The sequence below is a fragment of the Myxine glutinosa genome, chromosome 8 (assembly GCF_964187855.1).
Source record: "Myxine glutinosa chromosome 8, kmMyxGlut1.1, whole genome shotgun sequence".
Lineage (NCBI taxonomy): Eukaryota > Metazoa > Chordata > Myxini > Myxiniformes > Myxinidae > Myxine > Myxine glutinosa.
Genome location: NC_136268.1, coordinates 88,273,557 through 88,298,436, shown reverse-complemented (window position 1 = coordinate 88,298,436; position 24,880 = coordinate 88,273,557). Strand labels below are relative to the sequence as shown.

Genomic DNA, 24,880 nt, shown 5'->3' with positions numbered 1-24,880 from the left:
CACGACTGTAGGTGTTTAAAAGGGGGGGGGGGAAGGGAGGGGGTTTGATTGTCAGGAATTTGAGGCCCATGAAAAAGTGAGGTGACACGTGGTAAAGAGTCAGCATAATGACAGTAAAGGCATGGGTTGGGCACAGATTATATTAGCAATATAAGCAAGTGAAAGAATGTACAAAGAAAAGACGAGAGCAAGAGAGGAAGGGAGAAAACATTAACCTGAAAATAAGAGGGGTAGGCTTAGGTAGGATTAATGGGATTAGAAAAGACTGCAATGTATGGATGAAGGAAGCAATGATATGATAGTGCACTGCTTGCTTGAAGCCCTGGGTGGAAGAGTGGAATAGAAGCATCTCAGGAAGGCGGTTCCACAATCGGAAAAGAGGAACAAAGGAGTTGAGGTACGCAGTAAGTCTCATGGCTTTTGGGAGGTTAACCAGGAGGGGGTTATTGGAAAAGCACATACATCCTGGAGGGAATTGGAAGGGTCAGAGCTCTGAGAAAGGAGGCGGAGTTAGAGCAGAGAGACTATAAAACAGAGGCCACCGACCTGCCTCCTGTGTATTTGTCCCTCGACTTGCATGCAAGTTATGTACAAGCTTCATCATGAGCCCGAGACGCAGTCATTCACGCAGACAGCCAGACACATTCACATCACGTGGATGTACAAGGAACAAATGCACGATGAAACCAAACCGATATTTTTTGAGTGGCCCAATGCCTTTATAGGATAAAAAAAATACTTCACTATTAATGAAGAAAGGATGGATAAATGGATAATGGCATGGCCATTCTACTTCAGCATTCTGATGGCAGGATTCGATAAAACTCATGAGCCAAGAAGCATCAAATCACCGGTGAGGATTAAAGCAGGTTCTGTTACCTGTCCCTGTATGCTTGCTGCGTGACACACCTATCTTTCAAATTTGCACAAGTGTATCGGTAATGCTCACAGTTTAAGTTCGCTCGTACGGCATCACGTATGGGCAACATCACTCATGATGCTTGCATCAAATCTCGTATACCGTGTTCGCTTCTTCACGGTGCACAATTTCCTTGGAATCCATGTAACATGATATACTGTCAGGTTCCTAAACGGGCCTTAGACACTGTAAACAATACAAAAATCCAATTACACAATATTGCATTGCAGCCCAAAATATGCCCTCAAAGCTTCACCTCAAACGTATCCACCCGATACAGGTTAGGATGAATCATGGGCATGAGGAACGCTACTGGCTGAAGCTTAATCTCGCACATGGCAAAGACCCGAGAGTCGAGACTTGCTTGGGCCGAGCCTGATGCAATGGCTGGCTGTGGTGTTGGAGAGAAGAAGAGGAGAAGGGAAGTAAGTATTGTGCTATACAGGGAGAGCAAACCACAGGGCATTAAAAAAGACTACCACTCAAAAGGGGCAGTGTGCAAACAATGACATGGATCATCACAAACATTACACTCAATGATCAAATTAAAAATATGTTACTTATTCTATTTTGATGAGGGCTTAATGGGGTGGAGGTAAGTGAGTGGGACAAGACTGTCAAACCGGTGAAACTTCCATGAATGCTTGGATTATTTTAAACGCTTAATAAAAAACAAACAGGCACAAAGCCCAATACAAACGCATTATCCATGTGGCAGGGAAGGGTTTTTTTGGTTCACGAGTTATCAAGTGACCACTATATTCGTCATGTGTGTGCGTCTGTCTGTCCGCAGCATAACTACCCGATGATATCATCTGATCTTGATGAAACTTGGGTGGGAGGTTGATATCATCATCTAGTTGTGTCCTGCCTAGAGTGGGCGTATTGCGCCCATTGTGGGTGGAGCCACGCCCGAAAGAGATGTCTTTTTAGGGGGTAATCGATTTCAAGCTACATCTTCTCCGAGGGGTTTGGTGGAATCTCACAGAGGTTTCGATATTTGGTTCGGTGAATGTCATGTGTCTAGCCCCACGGAGCTCGATTTTTCATTTTCGCCCCAAGGTCAAGGTCACAAGGTGACGAAATTTAGAAAAGTCGATTTTTGATGGTTTTATTACATTGTTCGCTTCCTGATAGGGTGAAACGTCGTACATGATCTTATATTATCACATACATAATAAAATACAAGTTTTCCCCAAAATTTCAGAATCCTCGACCTTTGAACTTTGAAGGTCACAAAGGTCAAAGTTTCAAAGTTGTGGGAATCGAACCGAATTTTCGGTATTGTGTAGCTAACTCGTCTCATAACAGATAATACATTCCTATTTATATATTTTCAATGTCGGTTTTGATCTTTGTCATTGAATACCGCTCGCTCGTGAACCATCGTCGTCTCCTGACTTGTTAATTCTTTTTCTAAAATACTATTTTCCCCACCAATGTACAGGGTGCCCCTTAAATAGGTACCCATTTTTACCTCTGCCACCGAAGGTGGACAGAGTTTATGTTTTCACCCCTATCTGTCTGAGCCTTTGAACAGGATATCTAAACAAGTTATGGTCGGATTCGGACAGAACTTGGTGAATCGATTGGGTGTGTAAAGAGGACGAATTAATTAGATTTTGATGAAGATCCGGATTCGATCATTTTTTGAACGATTCTTCACTGCTGAGCGATAGGGCCTAAACTATATTTAGCACAACTAGCAACGGTACCCGCCCTACGGGCGGGGCTTCAATTGGGAGGCCCAAATGAAAAGGCAAAATATCAGAAATTGAAGGCTTTTTAAAATTTTAAACGATTCATATAAACATCCGTTAAATCATATCACATGCAAATCATCAAAGCACAGTGATGTGGTTTTTTAATTGAAATTCTAAAAATACTGTTTAGATTTTGATTTGCGTGTGATATTTAACAGATGTTAAAATAAATCGCACCTCCCAATTGAAGCCCCGCCCTTAGGGCGGGTACCGTTGCTCGTAATATATAATGGCGATACAACAATTTTTACCGCTTTGCTTTGAAGAACGGGAATGAAGGGGGAGGAGCGTGTTAATATGTCTGGTTGAAGGCTTTGGGTGGTGAGGGGGCTTGAAGCCAGATTTTAATCTTACAGCCGCCATCATGGTGCTCGCCATCACTGCGATAGCTCTGAGGCGTCTTTCGCTTGGCGTCACATTCACAATCGCTATGTCGTATGTACTCCCGATACGTGTACCAAATTCCCGATACGTGTAGCTGTACCAAATCAACAGTTAAAAGGATTTTGAGCCGATAACTGTTACGGCCTTGGCAAGATCGATCAAGATACGGCCTTGGAGACAGCGATCTGTTAGCGTATACACCGCCCAAATAGCTGGAATTCTCTCATGTAGAGATTAAATGTCGTTTGAACTTTGGCCGAGGTCATTATTTACTTTTAATGATGTTTATATACGAATGATGTTTATATTGGTTTTGGGTCGTCCTTTCCGCATATCTCGTGGGATTGTAAGTTGGAGAGACGGCCGTGATGGCGGCGAGGGGGTTGGAATTCTCTCAAGCAGGGATTCAACCCGTGTCCTTATTAAAGGTCTTTGTCCTAGGTCACCGAGTCCGATCGGTGCAGCTGTGCAGCGATTGGTGCAGCCGTTTGTGCGGCACCTGGGAAAACAACATCGTCACAATGAAAACATTGTCAAAATGAACGTTATGCGAACGCGAATGTTATGCGGGAGTCCAAACCTGAGAATGCTGGAGACCAAAGCTGAAATTGGGAAAATTAAATAGCCTATTTTACTCCTGGAGATCCCAGGACTATCCACCCAAAATATCGTTGCGATCGGTTCAGCAGTTTTTACGGGTCCGTATACTTGCTGACCCCTTTTGAAGCCGGCAGCTTGCTCTGTTGAGGAATTTTTTGCATTCTTGTATTTTTGATAGAACTCTTCCACGTCCTCTACATCATTTGCTAAACTAGGTGCAAATTTCCTCCAATTACAAATTCAACATTTTGTGTAGAATTCACCTCAGTGATTTTTTTTAATGTTGAACGTTCCCGTCACAGACTATATAGTCGTCATCGCGGCCAGGCCTTAAATAAAATAACGGCATTGATAAATGTTAGGAAAGAGAAATAAGAGGGAGAATGTAATGGTGAAGAGTGAAAATGAGAAAGAAAAGTGTATGATGTTTGTTTGCAAGAAAGAGAGATTAAAGCTAGCCCGGTATCTGTAGTTTGAGTGAGACAGAAAGTAAGACCAGCAATTCTGACATGGAGTATACAAGATGGTTCCGAGCGCAACTTCAACGCTCTTATTTAACGTAGAATCTTTCAGATTCGGAGTCATCATATCCAGAGTCTGGAGCTCACACTTGAAATATCCACTCATACACACTTGAAAAAAAGAATAGTTCTTCCATCGATATTAAATGTAACACTCTTCAGCCTTTCAAAGAGGCATTCAAACGATCCAGTGTTTTCGACACTCTTAGTAGATGTATTCCGAGTCTGTCCATTCCCTTGATTAGTATTCTTTGTTGGTCCGTTCGGTTGAGCGATCTTACATTCCAAGTGGCAATTCTAACCAGGTGTTTTTAAAGGTCTCAAAAGAGTCCAAAGGATCTAAATTGGTTCGGCGAATGTCATGGTCTAAACTCTAAAGGGTCTGGAGGGTATAAATAAATCTAAAGAGTTTAAAAGGTACGGTCCTATAATACGTAATTAAGAGTCGTACTCTCGGTCGACTCAAGGTCGGGAACTGAGTGGCGTGATGACGAGGAGAGGAGTGTCGTTGAAGCTGAAGGGAAAGGTGTATGCTGCATGTGTGAGAAGTGTTATGACTTATGGGAGCGAGACATAGGTAATGAACGTAGAGCAGCAACGAAGGCTGGAAAGGGTGGAAATGCGAATGGTTCGGTGGATGTGTGGAGTATCATTGAGAGAGAGGAAGACAAATGAAGAATTGCGAAATATTATGGGAATAGAGCTTGTGATGGATGCTGTGAAGAGAAACAGGTTGAGATGGTTTGGTCATGTGTTGAGCAAGGATGACAGTGACTGGTTGAGAAGAGTGATGGAAATGAATGTAGAAGGAAGTAGAGGACGGGGACGACCGAGAAAGACTTGGCTAAAGATGGTGGAAGAAGAAATGCGGGCAAAGGGGGTTAAACAAGGAGAGATGCAGAAAATAGGGAAAAATGGAGAAGATTGTCATGGGGCCCGCAAGGCTAACCCCCGCTCTAGCAAGGAAAATGGCCTTAAAATGCCTGTTGTGTTGTTGTACTCTCGGTCCAACTCGCGTTCAAACTGTACGCAATTAATAGACTTGATAGACATACTCACATTTCATTAGTACTTAATTAATGGACATACATTCCAATTGTATGTAACTATTAGACGTACTCATTTATCAGTCTTACCATGTATCATTATCAACATCAACATCATCATTATCAATATTGTCATTACTAGGGCATGCCCGTACTATATATATGCCCGTACTATATATCTATCTAAAATTATATCCCCCCCCCCCCCTCTATTTACATGAAATGGTTTGGTTCATTCGCAACGCCAAAGCGAACGGCGAACGGCTTGCGAGTACAGTGACAATCCCCCCCCTCTATTTACATGAATGGTTTGGTCCATTCGCAACGACCACAGAACCCCCCCCTCATGCAATGGTTTGGTCCAAAGCGAACGGCTTCCGGAGTTTGGTAAAGCAATCGCCATCGCGTGCACAAACGCGCAGGAAAGCGAATGAATCGCAAATTCGTTTTTATTAGTGATACGAATTGAATTGGGAGAAATTGGGAGATGAATGAATTGGGAGAAATAATGCGCATAAGAAATCGAATTACGTACCGTAATGGCGGTCAGCTCGTAACGCGCTCAGCTCCGCTCGTCTCACATCGGCCACGCCTACGCAACAAAGCGTTCTGTGATTGGATGCCGGAAAGCGTGCTGCCGGACAGTCGTCACTGTCCGGAAGTTCGCAAATCGCAGTTAGGATGAATCGTTTTAATTTAATCGCAGTTTGAATTCGTTTTAAAACATAGTTTAACGGCAACATAGTTTTCCAACGTGAAATAAATGAATACGCTGTCAAATGTGCCGTCCGAGGCAGAGCCTGATCGCCACGTTCGGCACACGTGATAGCTCGCTGCTCTCTGATTGGTTGAAGCGTTTTTTGGACATATCTCGGTAAGTAATTGTCCGATTAATATGAAACCTTGAAAAGGCACATCCTCGGGTCCCCAGCAATATACCTGGCAAGTTTCAAGTATATCGGACCCGTGGTTGTCGAGAAACAGCGGTCACAGACACACAGACACACAGACACACAGACACACAGACACACAGACACACAGACACACAGACACACAGACAGACACACAGAGATTGCTGGAATTATAGATAGATTATCATTATGTACCATTATCACCAACATTATGGACTATTATCACCATGTATCATTGACTTTATTATCATCATTATCATTATGGACACATTATTATTATCGTTATCATTATGTATCATTATAATGACAAGTAGAAAAGCCCGGGTTGGAACAGTTTATTCGACGGTACAGCCTCGTGAGCATGCCAAAGTCTGAAGCATCAGCCTTAAGGATTTTTAGGTCCTTGGGATATTTTGGGTCCTTAGGGTCTTCTGGGTCTTTTGTGTCCTCTGCATCTTTTGTTTCCTCGTGGTCATTTGGGTCTTTTTTGGATATTCGGGGTCTTTTGGGTCCTCGGGGACTTTTGGGTCCTTGGGGTCTTTTGGGTCCTCGGGGTCTTTTGGGTCCTCGGGGTCTTTTGGGTCCTCGGGGTATTTTGGTTCCTCGCGGTCTTTTGGTTCCTCTGGGGCTTTTCGGTATTTGTTGTCTTTAAGTGTCTTTGGGGTCTTTTCAGTATTTTGGTTCTTCGGGGTCTTTGGATCTTTGGGGTCCATTGGATCTTCGGGAACTCTTTGGTTTTCGGAGTCCTCTGGGTCTTTTATGGTCCTTGGATCCATTATCATTATAATTACCATTGCCATTATTATTATTATTATCATCACCATAATCATTGCCATTTGAATAGTATGTAATTAAAAGACACTCACGTTCTGTGCAGACAAACAAACAAATAGACAGACAAATGGACCCAAATGCAATAACCTCTCCTATGACGAGGGTAAAAATTAAGTTTTAAAAAACTCCATATTTGATGGAAAAATCAAGAAGCGATCAAGCAAACCTGCTTGAGCAAAGCAAGGATGTAGAGGGGTAGCAGACGTAGGGAGTAAGAGGCAAACAGAGCCGACTGCCCAGAACCAATCCCAGCTGTTCGAGATGCTGATAGGAAGTCGATAGCAGCATTTACAAGGGCATCTCGAGCATCACTCAGGCTAGAGGACACTGTACGGTCGACGGCTGAAAAAGCAGGGTCACAACCGTAGAACTCTCATCAGCTTTCTACATTTAAGACGAGACACAATAAATAGCAAATGCACATCACTAGACTGCCACATCAGGACATTCATAGACTTTGAGGTAGATAGATCCTCAGAATCTATGACAGCTGTGTTTTCTATCCTTGTACAGGTAAGCAGCTACAAAAACAAAACATGCGGCTTCATTGCTGCAAAATATTCAATTAGTCTTCTGCATCATATATAGTTAAAAGTTACAGCTATCCTAACCTTTGCTTTGCTTTATTTCACTCCAAGATTGCTATCACTATCACTATTTCATTGAAATCAAAAATTGCATTAAACATTACAGCAAAAACATTGTTCATCCGGACATTTGCGCTCACAGAGGAAGAGGAGCGGCGGGGGTCTCATAATCAGACAGAACTACTGATCATTTCTTCGATCACAGGAATGTAAACAAATGCCTTTTATAATTGATATTATATTATCATGCATGGTTTTAAATCCACTCAAATTTGATGCAACCAGCAACTATCCAAACTAGACTTTGTGTGACATGCAATGCCTTCTGGTGTCTTTCTCGACCCAGCTAAAAACTTCCATTCTGATGTTCCGCATACAGGGAGATTCAACGTGTGCTCTGTCCCTCGGATGGCCGTTAAACTGGGTGTCCCATCTGCCAAAACTAGTTGGTGGACTTTAAAGACCTCACTGCGTCCTTTGCGAAGAGAAAGGCGGGCCATCGGTGGCGACATTAACAAATTACAAACTCCAGAAATTTCAGTCGCGTATCCTGCATCGGAGTGAGAAACCGTCCAGATTGTAACCCCCAGCGGCCTGGCCAAATAAATTGCCTCGACAGCCCTGTGTGCCTATTCGCACAAGGAGAAAAGAGGAAGAAGATGAATTATGTAATAATATTTAAAATGAAATAAAATAAAATCACAAAATATAATTCCCAAAGATTGTTTCTTAGAAGTTCCCAAGTTGAATAGTTGAATATAATCCTCATAAGTTGTTTTTACCAAATAACCATATTCACCGCTGCAACTGATAGCATCAGTCTTGGCAGGAAGTGAACAGGAAGACAGGAAGGCACAGCTTCGCAACCACACATACTCTATATATTTGTACATATTGTTGCCAGTGTACAACTTTATAGTTTGAGACAAAAGCGAGTACAAATAATAATTATTTTGTATCATTATTTCCTTTTAAAAATATACAAAAAGGGTTGAACCATTTGAGATAACAAGCGGCAAAAATGTGTGAATATCTTGTTTCATCATTAGCCATGGTTAACAAAATGGTGAGCATTAAGAAGGAGAAAGTTGACTCAGTATTATGCTTTTCAGTCAGAAATCAGAAAGTCAGAATGATTCGTTACATGACTCAACCACATATGTGCTGTTTAAATTGGTAACAATCACTAAGCATATATCCAGCCCATACCAAGTTTAACAATAGTGGACACGGCTCTCGGACTAGGAAAGGATCCCCATCTCAGGTTTTGAGCATTACAATAGAATTGGTTCCCTGAAAAATTAAATGCTGCAAGTACGTTGATGTCCATGGGACTAACGCTTCATCGCATTACAAACCTTGCAGCTTCAAAAGATTTTAACAACTCTTCTCGAATAAGCACACAACACAAGGCTTCAAGCGTCAGCTGTTCAACAATAATGCCCCTACTATAGCAGATAATTACCCATCTTGGCGAGGAGGCAAGTGATAGCTTGAGAATCTGCACCAGCGTGAACATCCTGCACGGTGGTAACGACCGGAAGGCAGAGTGTGTGCACACGGATGCGCCGCTCACCTGCACACCGAGGAATCAAAATGCAGCTGCCACACACACAAATACCACTATTTATATAATCCAGAAATCTATACTTTATTCAGATTACGACTACACATCACATCTATCGAATAACAGCACAGAGTAACGTTCTTGCGTCTTCATTATAAAAAGCTCATTATGCTAAGGTGAAATTAATGGAGAATAAAAAACAAAATTAAAGCCACTTTACTGAATCTCTGATTGTTGATGCAAGTAGCCACAATGCAGGCAGAATTGTGGTTCAGTGACATATTTCACCAGTTTATTCAGAATCGTGTCAGGAAGCGTCAGGAAGGGCAGGATTGGCGTCAGGAAGGGCATCCGGCCATAATAACATTGCCTCAAACAGGGAACCATGATTGTCATGGGGCCCGCAAGGCTAACCCCCGCTCTAGCAGGGAAAATGGCCTTAAAACGATCATTCATTCATTCATTCAGAAGCGAGTTGAAATTGACCAATTTGCATCCAACTAACACCCCACAGAGGACACATAAAACACGAGGGGAAGAACGTCTTTGGCTTCAGCTTCTGATGGAAAAAGAAACCATGGCAGAATTTCCCATCAACGAGCTTTTCCCTTGCGAGATAAGTTTAAAATATTTGAATGGAATGGATGTTGTTCTTGTTATGCCTGAAATTATATTATTATTAGCCTGTCCACCACGCAGTGGGAGACGGGGTTTTGCAATCACTTCTGTGCGTGTATCGTTGGTTGTCATCTCCATTTGCGGGTTTCAGGAGGTGGAACGGAGTCCTCCCAGGACCCAAGATATCCATCTCCTCTTCGGTCAGGGATCACACTGTTCATGTTCATGGACCAAGCTGTTCAACTTTTTCAGAGTTTTGTTCCAAGGGCTCTTTTCAGGATCATCACCGAACACTGGATTGCTCCCAGTTGTAGTTCATTTGTGGTGTTATTCCCAGGGATGGTTTTTATTTATTTATTATCTCAGTGAGGTTCTTCTTCATCATTCCTGTTGCTCCAATTATCACTGGCACAATTTTGATGCTCTTCAGCTTCCAAGATCTCTTGACCTCATTTTTGAGGGCTTGGTATTTGGTCATTTTCTTGATTTCTGCATTGTTTCGGCCAAAATCGCTGGGTACTGATATCTCAATCATCAATGCTGTCTTTTCCTTTTTGTTCCTGAGTACAATGCCTGGACACAATGCTTTGTTTTGTATGTTCATGCTCGATGGAATCATCAGGGCGTACGTGAGCATGTGTGTGTGAGTGTGTGTGTGTGTCTTTGTTATGTTTAGCATATGGAAGAAGAAGTCTGAATAGAAACGGACTCAGACTGACTTTGCATTTTCACATGCTTTATAGTTAGATTTAGATCCCAGTTACAGTGGCCGGCAAAAGTATTCACCACCCTCCAAAGTTTTCACATTTTGATGCCACCTGAGCTTATTTCACGATGCTTTCAAATCAAACTTAATATATAGTGTTCACAAACTACTCCAAAGTGATAAAGCTCAAAATGCAGATAGAATGTGAATAAGTTAGATCAACAGAGAAAAATCAGCTGATTCTCAGCTGCACAAGTGTTCAAACCCTTTGCCTAATTAACCCAAAATCACTTAAGGAGCAATTTATTTGTTTGAAAGTTAACAAAATGGGTGTAATAGGTTTCCCCTGTATGTAATCAGCGGTATCACTTAGAAATTAACCTCCCTCACTTATCTAAGGAGCTTAAAGTGTGATTCACTTGGTCAGCCAACAAGACAAACATGAAGACCAAGGAAGGAGCTTTCTGAAGAAGTCAGACAAAGTGGTGAAGTCGCACCATTCAAGAGAGGCTTACAAGAAGATTTCAAAGTCACTCATCATCCCTTTGAGGATGGTGAAATCCATCATTAAGAAGTGGAAGACTCATCATACCACCCAGACTCTACCTAGATCAGGTCACCCATCCAAAATCAGCAGCAGGAAAGCAGGAAACTGGTTCAGGATGTCACTGCAAAACCAACAATGACTTTGAAAGATCTACAAGGCTTCATGTCCAAGATTGGTGTCAGTGTTCATCAATCAACAATACCCCGTTCCCTTCAGAAAGCGAGACTGTATGGACAGGTGGCAAGAAAGAAGCCATTACTGAAAAAGATGCATCTAAAAGTTCGTATGGAGTTTGAAGAAGTGTTGCACCAATTATGCTGCTTGTTTTCCATGGGTGTTTTAATTGACAAATCAAAATCATCGCAGTTTTCTAAAGCCTTGCAAAAAAGCCGGTGATGAGGAAAAGCATCTTAATGATACTGTGAGCATGTGGAGTAAAAAACTTTTATGGTCAGGCGCGACAAAAATTGAACTTTTTGGTCTAAATTAAAATTGTTACATCTGGCGCAAGCCCAACATTGCACATCACCCAGTCAACACCATCGCTACTGCAAAGCATGGTGATAGCAGTATCATGTCATGGGGCTGCTTTTGATTAGCAGGGACTGGCAGGGCAGAAGGTTTTCATGATAAGGAACTTGCAGGATAGAGTAACAATGGACAGTGCAAAGTAGAGGAGAATCCTTGATGAAAACCTGCTCGAGTCAGCCGTGAATCTAAAACTGGGTATGACATTCACATTTCAGCAGGGCAATGATCCGAAGCACAAAGCTTAAGCCACACTGAAGTGGCTGAATAAGAAGAAAATATATTTTCTTGAATGGCCAAGTCAAAGTCCTGTTTTGAAACTGAAGTTTGGAAAGAAGCTGAAAGGTTGAATATTGACATCTTGGGTCTTGCTGCTGAAATGAGGTGGTTGGGTGGTAGTGAAATATGTATTGTTGGTGTAGTATTGTGGAAGTAACCAGCATCTTCATGGGGTTGGTTTATTGGTATCCCCCAAAGTGCAAAAGCCATCACTGCTGTAAAACCAGTATGAGCTAAGATCATCAAGATTAGAGTGAATTCAAAGTCAAAAATTATTAACATCATTCAAGTCTACATGCCAACCACCAACGCTGATGAAAATCAAGTTATCTCTGTGTATGCTGAGGTACAGAAAGTTGGCAAGAGGTGCTCCAAGATGGAACGGTTGGTGGTAATGGGCGACTTCAATGCAAAGATTGGTGAGAACACAGATCATGGTGCTTGTGGAAGATCAAGTTAAATGAGCAAGAAAAGCTGCTCTTGGATTGGTTAGAAGCTAACAAGTTGCCTGTTTGAGGCATCGTGCTAATCAACGGTATACTTGGATGTCACCAGGCAACAGATGCAATGATTAAATAGACGTAATTACCGCTAGACGAAGAGATAGACGCGAGTTTATGGACTCCAGATCTTTACCGAGTGCGGACTGTGGTCATGATCATCAAATGGTCTGGGATAAAATCAAAGGTAGATGTTGGAGTATGAAAACACATTTGAATTGTCAATTAAAGTGTCCATTGAAAACAAGCAGCACAACTATTGCAACTTTGCTGATGCACTGAACGTGCAATTGAAGAGTATCGGCCAAACAACCATCCAAAGAGGAAACCTTAAATGATCGATGAATGTCTCGATTTGATTAAGAAAGAAGAAAGGCAAAAACCTTAGGATCACGGAGTCCATCGTACAATAGGTTGTGTAAAGAAGTGAAGAAAGCAAAGAAAGAGTGGTTAGCAGCAAAGGTTGTGGATGCATAGAGTGCATTTGCTAGTGGCCACAGCAAAAAGGTGCATCATCTGGACAGAGAATCGAGTGGAAAACAACACAATAATAAAAGTATTGGTGTTAAAGATGCTGATGGTAGTTTGTTTGAGAAGATAAAATCAAACAGAGATGGTATAACTACTGAAAAGCACTCTCCAGTGGGGATCAACATTTCATAATCGATCAGATTGGATTTCCGAAAGTTTTGAAGAAGAGCCAGAAGTTCTGAAAGAATAAATCAGGTGTGCCATAAAACAACATAAAACCAATAAGACAGTGGGGCTTGATGGTATACCAGCTGAGGCACTCATAGCTGATGGTGGAACAGTAATCGACATTATGAAAAGTATCATTGACAAAATCTGGAAAAATCAGAGATTGGCCCAATGAATGGGTAATATCGGAGATCGTTACAATGTCCAAGGTTGCTGGATCGCAGGAGTGCTACAAACAGAGGGCAGTTGGTTGATTAGATGCTTGTATACAAAAGCAGTTGGAAGAGTGAGCAATTTGGCTTGCATATAAATTAAGATAAGATTCAAGTTGTGGTTTGGAACGGGATAAATGGAGAAAACGTGCATATTGGCATGTCACAACTGACCCCAGAGGAGAGTTTTAAATATATTGGCTCAGTAATTTCATCAACTGAACCTACGTCCATAGAGATTAGGATGAGACTTGCTCTAGCTCTAAGTGTAGTTAAGGATTGTCCGCTTTTTGGAAGACTCAATGTATTGAAATAGATCTGGGAACAAGGCTAGTAAAATCACTTGTTTGGAGTATTGCACCTTATGGCTGCAGAAGTTGGACTCTTAGAGCAGACGACTTGGAGGAGAATGCTGAGAGTGTCGTGGATGGAGCATAAAACAAATGAATGTGTTCGTGGTCAAGATGGAGTTTGAGTGGATGATGGTCTGAATAAATGAATGAATGAATGATCGTTTTAAGGCCATTTTCCCCGCTATAGCACGGGTTAGCCTTGCGGGCTCCATGACTATCATGGTTCCCTGTTTGAGGCAATGTTTTATGGCCGGATGCCCTTCCTGACGCCAACCCTTAGTCGCCTCTTACAATGCGCCATCATAGATACAGTGTACCTATTCTAAACCATGGTACACACTGGGAACATTCATCCCAGCAAGCTGGTACTCAATTTGCCGACCTCGGAAGAATGACAGGCTGCGTCAACCCCCCTGGCGTTAATTCAGCGATCGACCGGGATTCGAAATCGGAATCCTAGGTTCGCAAGCTTGCGCCCTAACCGCAAAGCCAACACCAGGCTATGAGTGGATGATGGTCTCCTAAACGTCATCAAAAGGAGGAGGTGGCAAAATACTGCCAATGGAAGAGAAGACCTGGCAGTGTGGATTGTATTGTAGGATTGATGGAGGGGAAGAACAGAATTGATGGTCCCACCATAAACTGGGTGGATAATTTGAAGTTTTGGACTGTTGGTGGCCTCACTATTTTAAGAGACTGTACTTTCTATCGCCCATGGCCACTTTTAGCGGCTACGGCGTGAATAATAAAAAATTCTCTCCAGTAAATGTTTTTTTTTTTTAATTGCCAAAATTCAAGAAACAAAATCGTGTGTCCCATAACGTTTTGCTCCAATCCCAAAATCATTTTACGTGTCTCATGCACAGATGTTATTGCCTATGTGTGCCGAATACAAAAGAAATGCATGCATTCATTTTCGAGTAAATGGCCGAACGGGCACACTGACAACACCCAAGATACAATCTGATTCCCAGACACAGTTGAAGGCTGATAAAAAGGTAGATGTTTCAGGGTGGTGACTGAAAGCCCCAAAAAGGTATCTGAGCCATCTCTGCAACAAGAATGATCAGGTCTACTATTTCTGTTTTAGAATTTTTACTTGCGGTTCACTTTAAGATGCTGTAAAATTTGAGTTTGCACCAACCTTTGCTTGAAGTGTACAATAGAGCAGTCTGGAAGGCGACCGTGGGGAAATCACTGAGGTTGTCCTCAATGGACAGCTGGACAGCAAAGCCTGCATCAGGGCTGATATTGGGTAATGACAGCAAATCCGTAGAGCGAACGAAGAAGTTACCGTGGAAGGTGTGAATTGACAAACCTTCAAAAAGGAAAATATAGATATAACAACATTGGCATAAAATAAAATAAGAAGCATGCCATGGTTAAAAGATGATCTCATGTTTGATCCCAAAAGAAACTAAAGCAAAATGTTCAGTTTGCAGAAAAACAGATTTTGAACAAGGAATGTAGATATTGTACAGCAGGTCAAATAAAGAATCTTCACCTGCACAGCATCTCAACCACCGACTATATTAACCAGCAAATAACACACTAAAGGAATGAGGGAAATGTGAAGGTTCACACAATTTCAGGAGATAATGCAGTTTGCTCAAACAAATTTAATATTTCTGGTTTTCATATTGATCAGTTGCCAGTAGAGAACACCAAAGTTGAAATCAGCCTCAAACCTGTCTATTTCTGTCCACTGCAGTAGGAAAGCCTCCTTAATCTCTTGTTGAAGGATGTTTGGAATACTCACCACACTTGCCAAATGTGCGTGGCTGAGAATGAGCAGCCGTGCAAATAAAACCCACACATCACCAATAGCAAAATATAAAAAGTCGGTCTTTAACGACTTGTCCAAATACCCACACTCATTTTTAATATGTTCACAAGTATATGGCAAAATATTACTTTATCGCAAACACGTGTGTGTTCTCTGTCTTTTTACTGCCACTCCTCCGGTCCTGCGCCCTCTCCCCTCTGAGCAGGCACAGCTCCTCCAGAACACAAGCATTATTTCAGTAACCACATCACGGTTGCACTCCTAAAAATCCAAGCTCATTGCCCATCTCAACTCTTTTGTTCCTCTATTCTCACATTTGTGGAATGACCTTCCTGGGGCTCTTCAGTACTACTCTTTGCTCAGCATTCATGTTGGTGGTGCACCTCCAACTCATGTCATCCCCCATCCCTAACCGCAATCTTTTCGACCCGCATTAACCCCAAAAAATCCAACCCTCTTCCTTGCAGGTTTCTCTCCTCTCTCATTCCCTTGATGGCTCCATCCACCTGCTGCCACAACCTCAATTTGTACAACTCTTGGGGAAGCCTCTTTATGGTGGTTGCACCCCCCCCCCCCCCCCACCCCAACGCAGCAAGTCAGGGTCCAAATCTTCTCCATTCTCCCCAGCTGCCCGGATTTGTTAGGGCAGCTCAGTCACGGTCAGAATCGGATCGGTCCTCATAGACTGGATCTGTCTCTGTCTCTGTGGTCGCTCCTGCGAAATCGATCGGCTGTCTCTGTGCCGCGGGCTTGTTCGAGAGAACTGTCCGCGTGTGTACAACAACACCAACCTCAGTCTGTTGCCTTTTTGCCCTCTATTTGCTCGCTCTTCCATGAGACTCAGTTTTTAAGTAACTAAGTTTTGCTTTTTTAAAACATCGGAATGTATGGTAAAGGGTTATACAAAGCAAAAACTCAATGCATTCTTAATACATTGGAACTATGTGACTTACCCTTTGAACAGCGAATCTTCATGATAGCCTCAAAACCGATTTTGCGAGTCAGGTATCGCTGAAGATCAGCTTTAAGCTTTTGTAGTCCAGCAGGAGCATGCTCCACATGAAGTGCAGGGTAATAATGAACAGAGCCAGAAGAGAACTGGCACACACCCGCTGCAGATAAGCACCACCCACACAAAACATACATACATGAGACATCCTGAGAATTCATCAATGCAAATTGGCTCACTGATAAAATGAGAAAATAATAGAGCGAAACGAATAATAGAAGAAAAAAAATTGTTTGAAACAAATGTACGAATGACATGGAATTTGGGGAAGTGAAACAAAATAATTGATATGCATTAACACACAATAAAAATTTATTAACACAATTTAGAGAAACAAATATTACTATTTTTAAATCAGATTTACCAACACCTCAACAGCTGCTGTTGGAATAGCTTGCACAATGCAGTATCAATAAGAAATTGCAACCTAGGCAGTGAAAAATGATGTTCACTATCCAATAATTGCCAGCCATTGATCACAATGCACCAGAGAGTTTAATTATGAAGTGTGGAGGACAGCAGTATACGATACAGTGAAGAGGGAAGCATAAACCACTGCAGCTTACACAAGGTGGCAAGGTCTGCATGTTGACCACTAAGCAAGAAAAGGTCCACAGCGACTTGCTGGCCCGAACAGTCCAGAGCGAGCTTTTTGTAGAAATCTGTAGCCGGACCCAAGGAGTCTCCACTCTGTAAGGTTAGAGTTAATTAGCTTAGCCATCTGCAGAGCTTAAACTAAATAGTTTGAATTTTTTCTTGTTCAAACAAAATACTTATTAGCATTTAAATACTCGGTTTTCTTTTGGGATGAGGCTTGTAGGATGGTGCAATTAGAAATTTTTGAAAATTGAAACAATTGTGGGTTTTGTCGTAATAAAATAAAATAAAATAAATCACTAAATTCTGAATTGACATGCACCATAACTTAGGGAATAATATATGTGGAATCACCCGAATAGTTTGATGGCCACCAAGTGTTGTTTAAAATAAGTATTATTGCCAATAACTGGTAAGCGTTGGCTATACTGTATATATATATATATATATATATATATATATATATATATATATATATATATATATATATATATATATATATATACATACACACAGTATGTATATATATATATATATATATATATATATATATATATATATATATGTATATATATATATATATATATATATATATATATATATGTGTATATATATATATATATATATATATATATATATATATATATATATATATATATACATATATATACATATATATATATATATACATATATATATATATACATATATATATATATATACATACATACATACACACATACATACATACATACATACATACACACACACACACACACACACACACACACACACACACACACACACACACACACACACACACACACACACACACACACACACACACACACACACACACACACACACACACACACACACTGCATTCAGAAAGTATTCAGACCCCCTTCACTTTTTTCACATTTTGTTATGTTGCAGCCTTATGCTGAAATCGTTTAAATTCATTTTTTCCCTCATCAATCTACACTGAATACCCCATAATGACAAAGAGAAAACAGGATTTTTGAAAGTTTTGCAAATTTATTAAAAAGAAAAAACTGAAATATCACATTGACATAAGTATTCAGACCCTTTGCGATGACACTTGAAATTTAGCTCAGGTGCCTCCTTCCAGATGGAAGCGAAAGAGTCCAATCTTGGTTTCATCAGACCACAGAATCTTGTTTCTCACAGTCTGAGAGTCCTTTAGGTGCTTTTTTTCAAACTCCAAGCGGGCTGTCATGTGTCTTTCACCGAGGAGAGGCTTCCGTCTGGCTACTCTGCCATAAAGCCCAGAACGGTAGAGTGTTGCAGTGATGGTTGTCCTTCTGGAAGTTTCTCCCATCTCCACACAGGATCTCTGGAGCTCAGCCAGAGTGACCATCGGGTTCTTGGTCACCTCTCTGACCAAGGCCCTTCTCTCCCAATTGCTCAGTTTGGACATGTTTGGACAACTTCTTCCATTTAAGAATTATGGAGGCCACTGTGCTCTTGGGAACCTTCAATGCAGCAGAATTTTTTTTGTAGGCTTCCGCAGATCTGTGCCTCGACAAAATCCTGTCTGAGCTCGGCAGGCAGTTTCTTCGATCTCATGGCTTGGTTTTTGCTGTGATATGCATCGTCAGTTGTGAGACCTGATATCGACAGGTGTGTGCCTTTCCAAATCATGTCTAATCAATTTAATTTACCACAGGTGGATGCCAATCAAGGTGTAGAAACATCTCAAAGATGATCAAGAGACATAAGAGGCACCTGAGCTAAATTTCAAGTGTCATAGCAAAGGGTATGAATACTTATGTCAATGTGATATTTCAGTTTTTTATTTTTAATAAATCTGGAAAACTTTCTTAAATCCTGTTTTCTCTTTGTCATTATGGGGGTGGGGTATTGAGTGTAGATTGATGAGGGAAAACATGAATTTAAACGATTTCAGCATAAGGCTGCAACATAACAAAATGTGAAAAAAGTGAAGGGGTCGGAATACTTCCTGAATGCACTGTATATATATATATATATACAGTCACGTGAAAAAGTAAGTACACCCCATGTAAAGTTTTGACTTTTTCAACATATTTCAACATACAGCTATTTGATCTTCATTTCAACAATATATATATATTTTTTGTATACAGAATCGAGGCTCGTGAAAGAGCTAACATTTATCACACAAACAAATCAAACAGACAAACAAAATATATGAAAAGAGGGAGCGGTAGACAAGATGGGGAGAAAAGGGGAAGCACACGAACACAACATTTGAGAGCAGGGACATCGGGAGATGTGTGGGAGGGAGAGGGCTTGGAGGGAGGCGGCGTGGGAGGGGGGGGGGGGGGGGGAAGGGAGAAATATAAAACACAAGGACACCAAGGACTTCCAGGAAAGAAGTTGGTATTTCAAAAAAAGTGGATTTGGGGTGAAATTAGCAGGGGTAGAAAAGATCAAGGTTTTGGATGGGGGAAGATAAGAGATGGTGGTGAACAGCTGTTTTAAAGACCTGGAGGGTGGAGTGGGATTGAAGAGAGTGAGGGAGTTTGTTCCAGAGGCGGGAGAAAAGAGGAATGAAGGAGTGAAGGTGAGCAGAGAGTCTTGATTTTGGCAGTTGAACCATAAGAGGGTTGCAGGCAGATCCTGTGTGACCTGTAGGAATATTTGGGGGACAGAGCCTAGAGAGAGCTGGGGGGGGGCAAGGCCGGAGAGGAGTCGGTAGAAGACGGAAAGACCACCAACCTGCCTGCGGTGAGTGAGTGAAAGGCCCTTGGAGTTAGCTTCATCGCGGGAGATTCCAATGATTCTAAACGTTTTGGTTTCAACAGCGTGAAGACGAGCTAGGTGTGAGGCAGGAGCACCAGCCCAGAGGGGAGAGCAGTATTCCATTGAGCTGTGGATGAAAGCCTTGTATGTGGTGAGGAGCTCAGGTGTGCCAAGGAAGGACTTCGCACGACGGAGGATGCCCAGTCGGCGACTGGCTTTGGAGGCCAGATTTGAAATGTGGTTTTCCCAGGAAAGATCATGGCAGATAGTGAGACCCAAAAGCTTGAGTGACAGAACTTCTTGGAGAGGATTATTCAGAAAGTGGATGGGAGGGTTGTCCAGTCGGTCTTTTCGGAGAGACATCGTAAGAGTCTGAGATTTGTCAGGATTGAAAGACATGTTCCACTTGTTTGCCCAGTTGGTGATTTTTTTTTTTTTTGTATACAAGATCGAGGCTCGTGAAAGAGCTAACATTAATCACACAAAAAGTCAAACCGACACACAAAACACAAAAAACAAGGGGAGCGGCCGACAGGATGGGGAGAGAGGGGGAAGGACACAAACACAACATTTGAGAGCAGGGACATCTGGAGGACTTGGGGGGGGAGGTGGGAGACGTATAAAACATATGAACACTGCAAGGACTCTGGGGTGAATTAGCGGGGGTAGAAAAGATCAAGGTTTTGGATGGGGGAAGATAAGAGATGGTGGTGAACAGCTGTTTTAACGAAATGAAGGGAGGACTGGGATTGAAGGGAGTGGGGGAGTTTGTTCCAGAGGCGGAGAAAAGGGGAATGAAAGAGTGAAGGTGAGCAGAGAGCCTAGATTTTGGCAGTTTAACCATAAGAGGGTTGCAGGCAGATCTTGTGCGACCTGAAGGAATATTGGAGGGGACAGAGCACAGAGAGAGTTGGGGGAGCAAGGCCGGAGAGGAGTCGGTAGAAGACAGAAAGACCACCAACCTGGCTGCGGTGAGTGAGTGAAAGGCCCTCGGAGTTAGCTTCATCGCAGGAGATTCCAATGATTCTGAAAGCTTTGGCTTCAACAGCGTGAAGACGAGCTAGGCGAGAGCAGTATTCCATTGAGCTGCAGATGAAAGCCTTGTATGTGGTGAGGAGCTCAGGTGTGATGTTTTTGCCCACTCCTCCATGCAGAATTCTTTCAGCTGTGCGATGTTTGAGGGGTTTCTTGCATGCACAGCTCGTTTCAAATCCCACCCACAAGATCTCGATGGGATTTAGATCCGGGCTTTGACTTGGCCATTCCAGAAAACTCCATTTCTTTCTTTTCAGTCATTCCTGGGTGGATTTACTGGTATGTTTAGGGTCATTGTCATGTTGCAAGGTCCACCTTCGGTTGAGCTTCAACTTTCCAACAGATGGCCTCACATTATCCTCAAGCACCCTCTGGTACAATGAAGAATTCATAGTGGCTTCTATGATGGTGAGCTGCCCAGGCACTGATGCAGCGAAGATGCCCCAACCATAATATTTCCACTACTGTGCTTTACAGTTGGTATCAGGTTCTTGTGGTCAAATGCTGTCTTTGGTTTTCGCCAAACATGTCTTCTGGTACTGTGGCCAAATAGCTCTACCTTTGACTCATTTATCCAGAGCACATTGTTCCAGAAGTGCTGGTTTTTGCCGAGGTGTTCAATGTTCATTGGCAAACTTTAGTCTTGCCCTGATGTTCTTTCTGGACAGCAAAGGTTTCCTCCTGGCACACCTCCCATGTAGATCAAATTTGTGTAGCCTCTTTCTAATGGTAGACTCGTTCACTTTGACATCAACAGTGGCAAGAGCTACCTGTAGGTCCCGTGATGACATTCTGGGGTTCTTAGAGACTTCTTTCAGCATCTTGCGGTCTGCTCTCGGGCTGAACTTGCTGGGGCGGCCTGGCCTGAACAAGTTGGCAGTTGTTTGGAGTCTTCTCCACTTGTAGATGATCTTCCGGACAGTCGAATGATTGATTTCAAATTGTTTGGAGATCTTTTTAAATCTCTTCCCAGACTCGGAGGCATCTATAACCTTCTTTCTGAAGGCCTCAGAGAGCTCTTTTGATCTAGGCATGGTGACACCGCACACTTCAACAACAAAGAACAAACCAAACTAAATGTCTGAGGTTTAAATAAGACAGGTTCCTCCAAGATCCTCTCTAATGATGTTCTAATCATTTGCACCTGAGCTGGTGCACCTGATTCTAATTTTAGGTATTTGAAGCAGTGATAAATGTAGGGGTGTACTTACTTTTTCCACATGCAAAATTTGCATTCATGTTTATTTTAATTATGCAATGGACTACAAAATGTAAATGTTTCATGATATTTGTGATATTATATCACCTTTATCTATCAATATTGTTGAAATGAAGATCAAATAGCTGATTTGATTGGAGGTCACGTCTTTTTGAAGCTGTCCATGCGTTCACGCTTTCGAAGTTAAGTAATTTTTCACAATTGTGTTTTTGTCGAAACTGCATCCATCTTTCAGTGAATGTACCTATAGTGTGCCTTTCGTAAGATTGTCGGTGTTAATTTTTCATACATGTATACAAAATCGTCGGTTAATTCGTGTCGCGTATTTTGAGCCCTAGTAGTAGTGGGCTACCGTGTCCGACCTTGAGGCTTTGTTTTTCTCTCAGCGGTCCGTCGATTGCGCTGCAATTACTTTCGTTCTCTGTTTTTGTCCCAGTCTTTCACCCCATACTTCCTTGTTTAAAATCTCAACTCAAAAAAAAACCAAATAAAAATATTTCCTTTTCTGTTCTTATTCGTTTATTCGTTGTTCTTATTTGTTCTTTCGTTCTTCGATCACGTGTTTCACCCCCATTTCCATTTCCCCAGATAGTTTTCACTGCTCAATTTTAAAATATTTAAACTTTCCCCTGAAGAACTGTATTCTGTCATATATTATAACACCTTTTTCTTCTTCTTCGATAAATAGTGTAGCAGCATAGCAAACCTGTTGTGCATTTTGTGATACAAGCACCAAATTTGGCACAAATGTACATTAATATGTTGCGAACATTTTCAGATATTGGGCCACTTGAAATTCCGTAATTTTTTTTTTCAAATTTCGTAATTTCAAATTTTTCGGGTGACACCGTCACAATTTCGGTCTTCGAGGCCGGCCGATATACTGGGGCGGCTTAGCCCAAATATTCAAAAGAATTGTGCATTTTGTGATACAAGCACCAAATTTGGCACAAATGTACATTAATATGTTGCGAACATTGTGTGGTCAGCAATGAAGACGAGAGTCTGAATTACATGTATGCAAAAGACCTTGTGAACCAGTGAAGCAAATACACGGGTAAGCATGAATTAAATCTAGGGCATGATATAATTTCCATGATGTTTACCTCTACACTCAATGGTGGAAGGAGGTAATGTTTTGATCCCAGCTTGTCTGTATGTCTGTTTGTCTGTTAGTCCACAAAATTCCAGACAAAGCTTGTAGTAGTGGTAGTTGTAGTGGTAGTGGTGATAACAGAAATTGTTATATAGAACTGAACTTATATTATTATTATATGCAGAAAATAACTTCATTTCTATATGCCCTGCAGTGGACAGGTTAATTGGTTTATGCACTGAAGGGGTCACCCTGGTGTGCACTGCTGTGTTCTGCCTCACTGAGTTGTTCAGGTATGATGTACTCAGCACAAGCTTCCGGTCGGCCCGGAGGTGGGGGTGCGGGGCCTGTCACGGAACGTCAAAACAAACGGCCTGCCGGGGCCGCCCAAAAGTCGGGCGTGAGGGGCGCGTCCACTAATGGAACGCCTCTCGCTTCCCAGATCGAGGGCCACATGGTCAGGAGAACCTCGTCCCTTCCGGTCACACTTTGCCTATCGGCCGGCCTCGAAGACCGAAATTGTGACGGTGTCACCCGAAAAATTTGAAATTACGAAATTTGAAAAAATATGAAAAAAAAAATTACGGAATTTCAAGTGGCCCAATATCTGAAAATGTTCGCAACATATTAATGTACATTTGTGCCAAATTTGGTGCTTGTATCACAAAATGCACAATTCTTTTGAATATTTGGGCTAAGCCGCCCCACTAAAAAGGATGCTTTCGACTTGCTCACCAAATCTATTCATTCCAAAAAAAAAAATCCATCTCTTACAGTTCCTCTTTTCTACATTCCCGAAAATCTCCTGCACTCCACCCCTCCTTCAGCATCCTCAAACGTATTTTTGACTCGAAGGTCACAAGAAACTCATTTTACATTCCCATTAATCGTACACTTTCTAAAATCCAATCTCTCCCCTCCCCTCCAAATCTTCCCATCACCCCTTCCCTCCAAAACTTCCCTATCACCCCTCCCCTCCAAAACTTCCCCATCACCCCTCCCCTCCAAATCTACCCCCTAGCCCCTCCCCTCCAAATCTTCCCCATCACCCATCTCTTTCAAATATTCCCCCTTGCCCCTCCCCTCCAAATCTTCCCTATCACCCCTCCCCTCCAAAACTTCCCCATCACCCCTCCCCTCCAAATCTACCCCCTTGCCCCTCCCCTCCAAATCTTCCCCATCACCCATCTCTTTCAAATATTCCCCCTTGCCACTCCCCTCCAAATCTTCCCCATCCCCCATCCCTTTCAAGACTTCCCCCTTGCCCCTTCCCTCCAAAACTTCCCCATCACCCCTCCCCTCCAAAACTTCCCCATCACCCCTCCCCTCCAAATCTACCCCCTTGCCCCTCCCCTCCAAATCTTCCCCATCACCCATCTCTTTCAAATATTCCCCCTTGCCCCTCCCCTCCAAATCTTCCCCATCACCCATCCCTTTCAAGTCTTCCCCCTTGCCCCTCCCCTCCAAATCTTCCCCATCACCCCTTCCCTCCAAAACTTCCCCATCACCCCTCCAAATCTACCCCCTTGCCCCTCCCCTCCAAATCTTCCCCATCACCCATCTCTTTCAAATCTTCCCCCTTGCCCCTCCCCTCCAAATCTTCCCCATCACCCATCCCTTTCAAATCTCCCCCCTTGCCCCTTCCCTCCTAAACTCCCCCCACACCCCTCCCCTCCGAGACTCTCCCTCGCTCCTCCCCTCCTAGACTCCCCTCTCACCCCTCCTCCCCCAACCTTCTGCCTCGCTCTTCCCCCTCCTCAAATAACACCTCACTGTGCCTCACCCAATCACCATCAAACCTTTTGTCTGCGCCATT

The 24,880-nt window shown here is 42.4% G+C and overlaps 1 protein-coding gene across 1 annotated transcript in view; it reads right to left on the bottom strand.

Moving 5' to 3' along the window:
• Window positions 1-24,880, bottom strand: part of LOC137417218 (protein transport protein Sec24A-like) — an 87,754-nt gene that overhangs the window by 12,522 nt on the left and 50,352 nt on the right. Inside the window, exons 9-14 of the mRNA XM_078783467.1 lie at window positions 16,936-17,059; window positions 16,314-16,472; window positions 14,719-14,892; window positions 9,031-9,141; window positions 7,145-7,320; window positions 1,176-1,310 (exon numbers count right to left, since the gene is read on the bottom strand). Coding sequence (XP_078639593.1) covers window positions 1,176-1,310; window positions 7,145-7,320; window positions 9,031-9,141; window positions 14,719-14,892; window positions 16,314-16,472; window positions 16,936-17,059 — 879 coding nt within the window. The remainder of the gene's footprint in view (window positions 1-1,175; window positions 1,311-7,144; window positions 7,321-9,030; window positions 9,142-14,718; window positions 14,893-16,313; window positions 16,473-16,935; window positions 17,060-24,880) is intronic.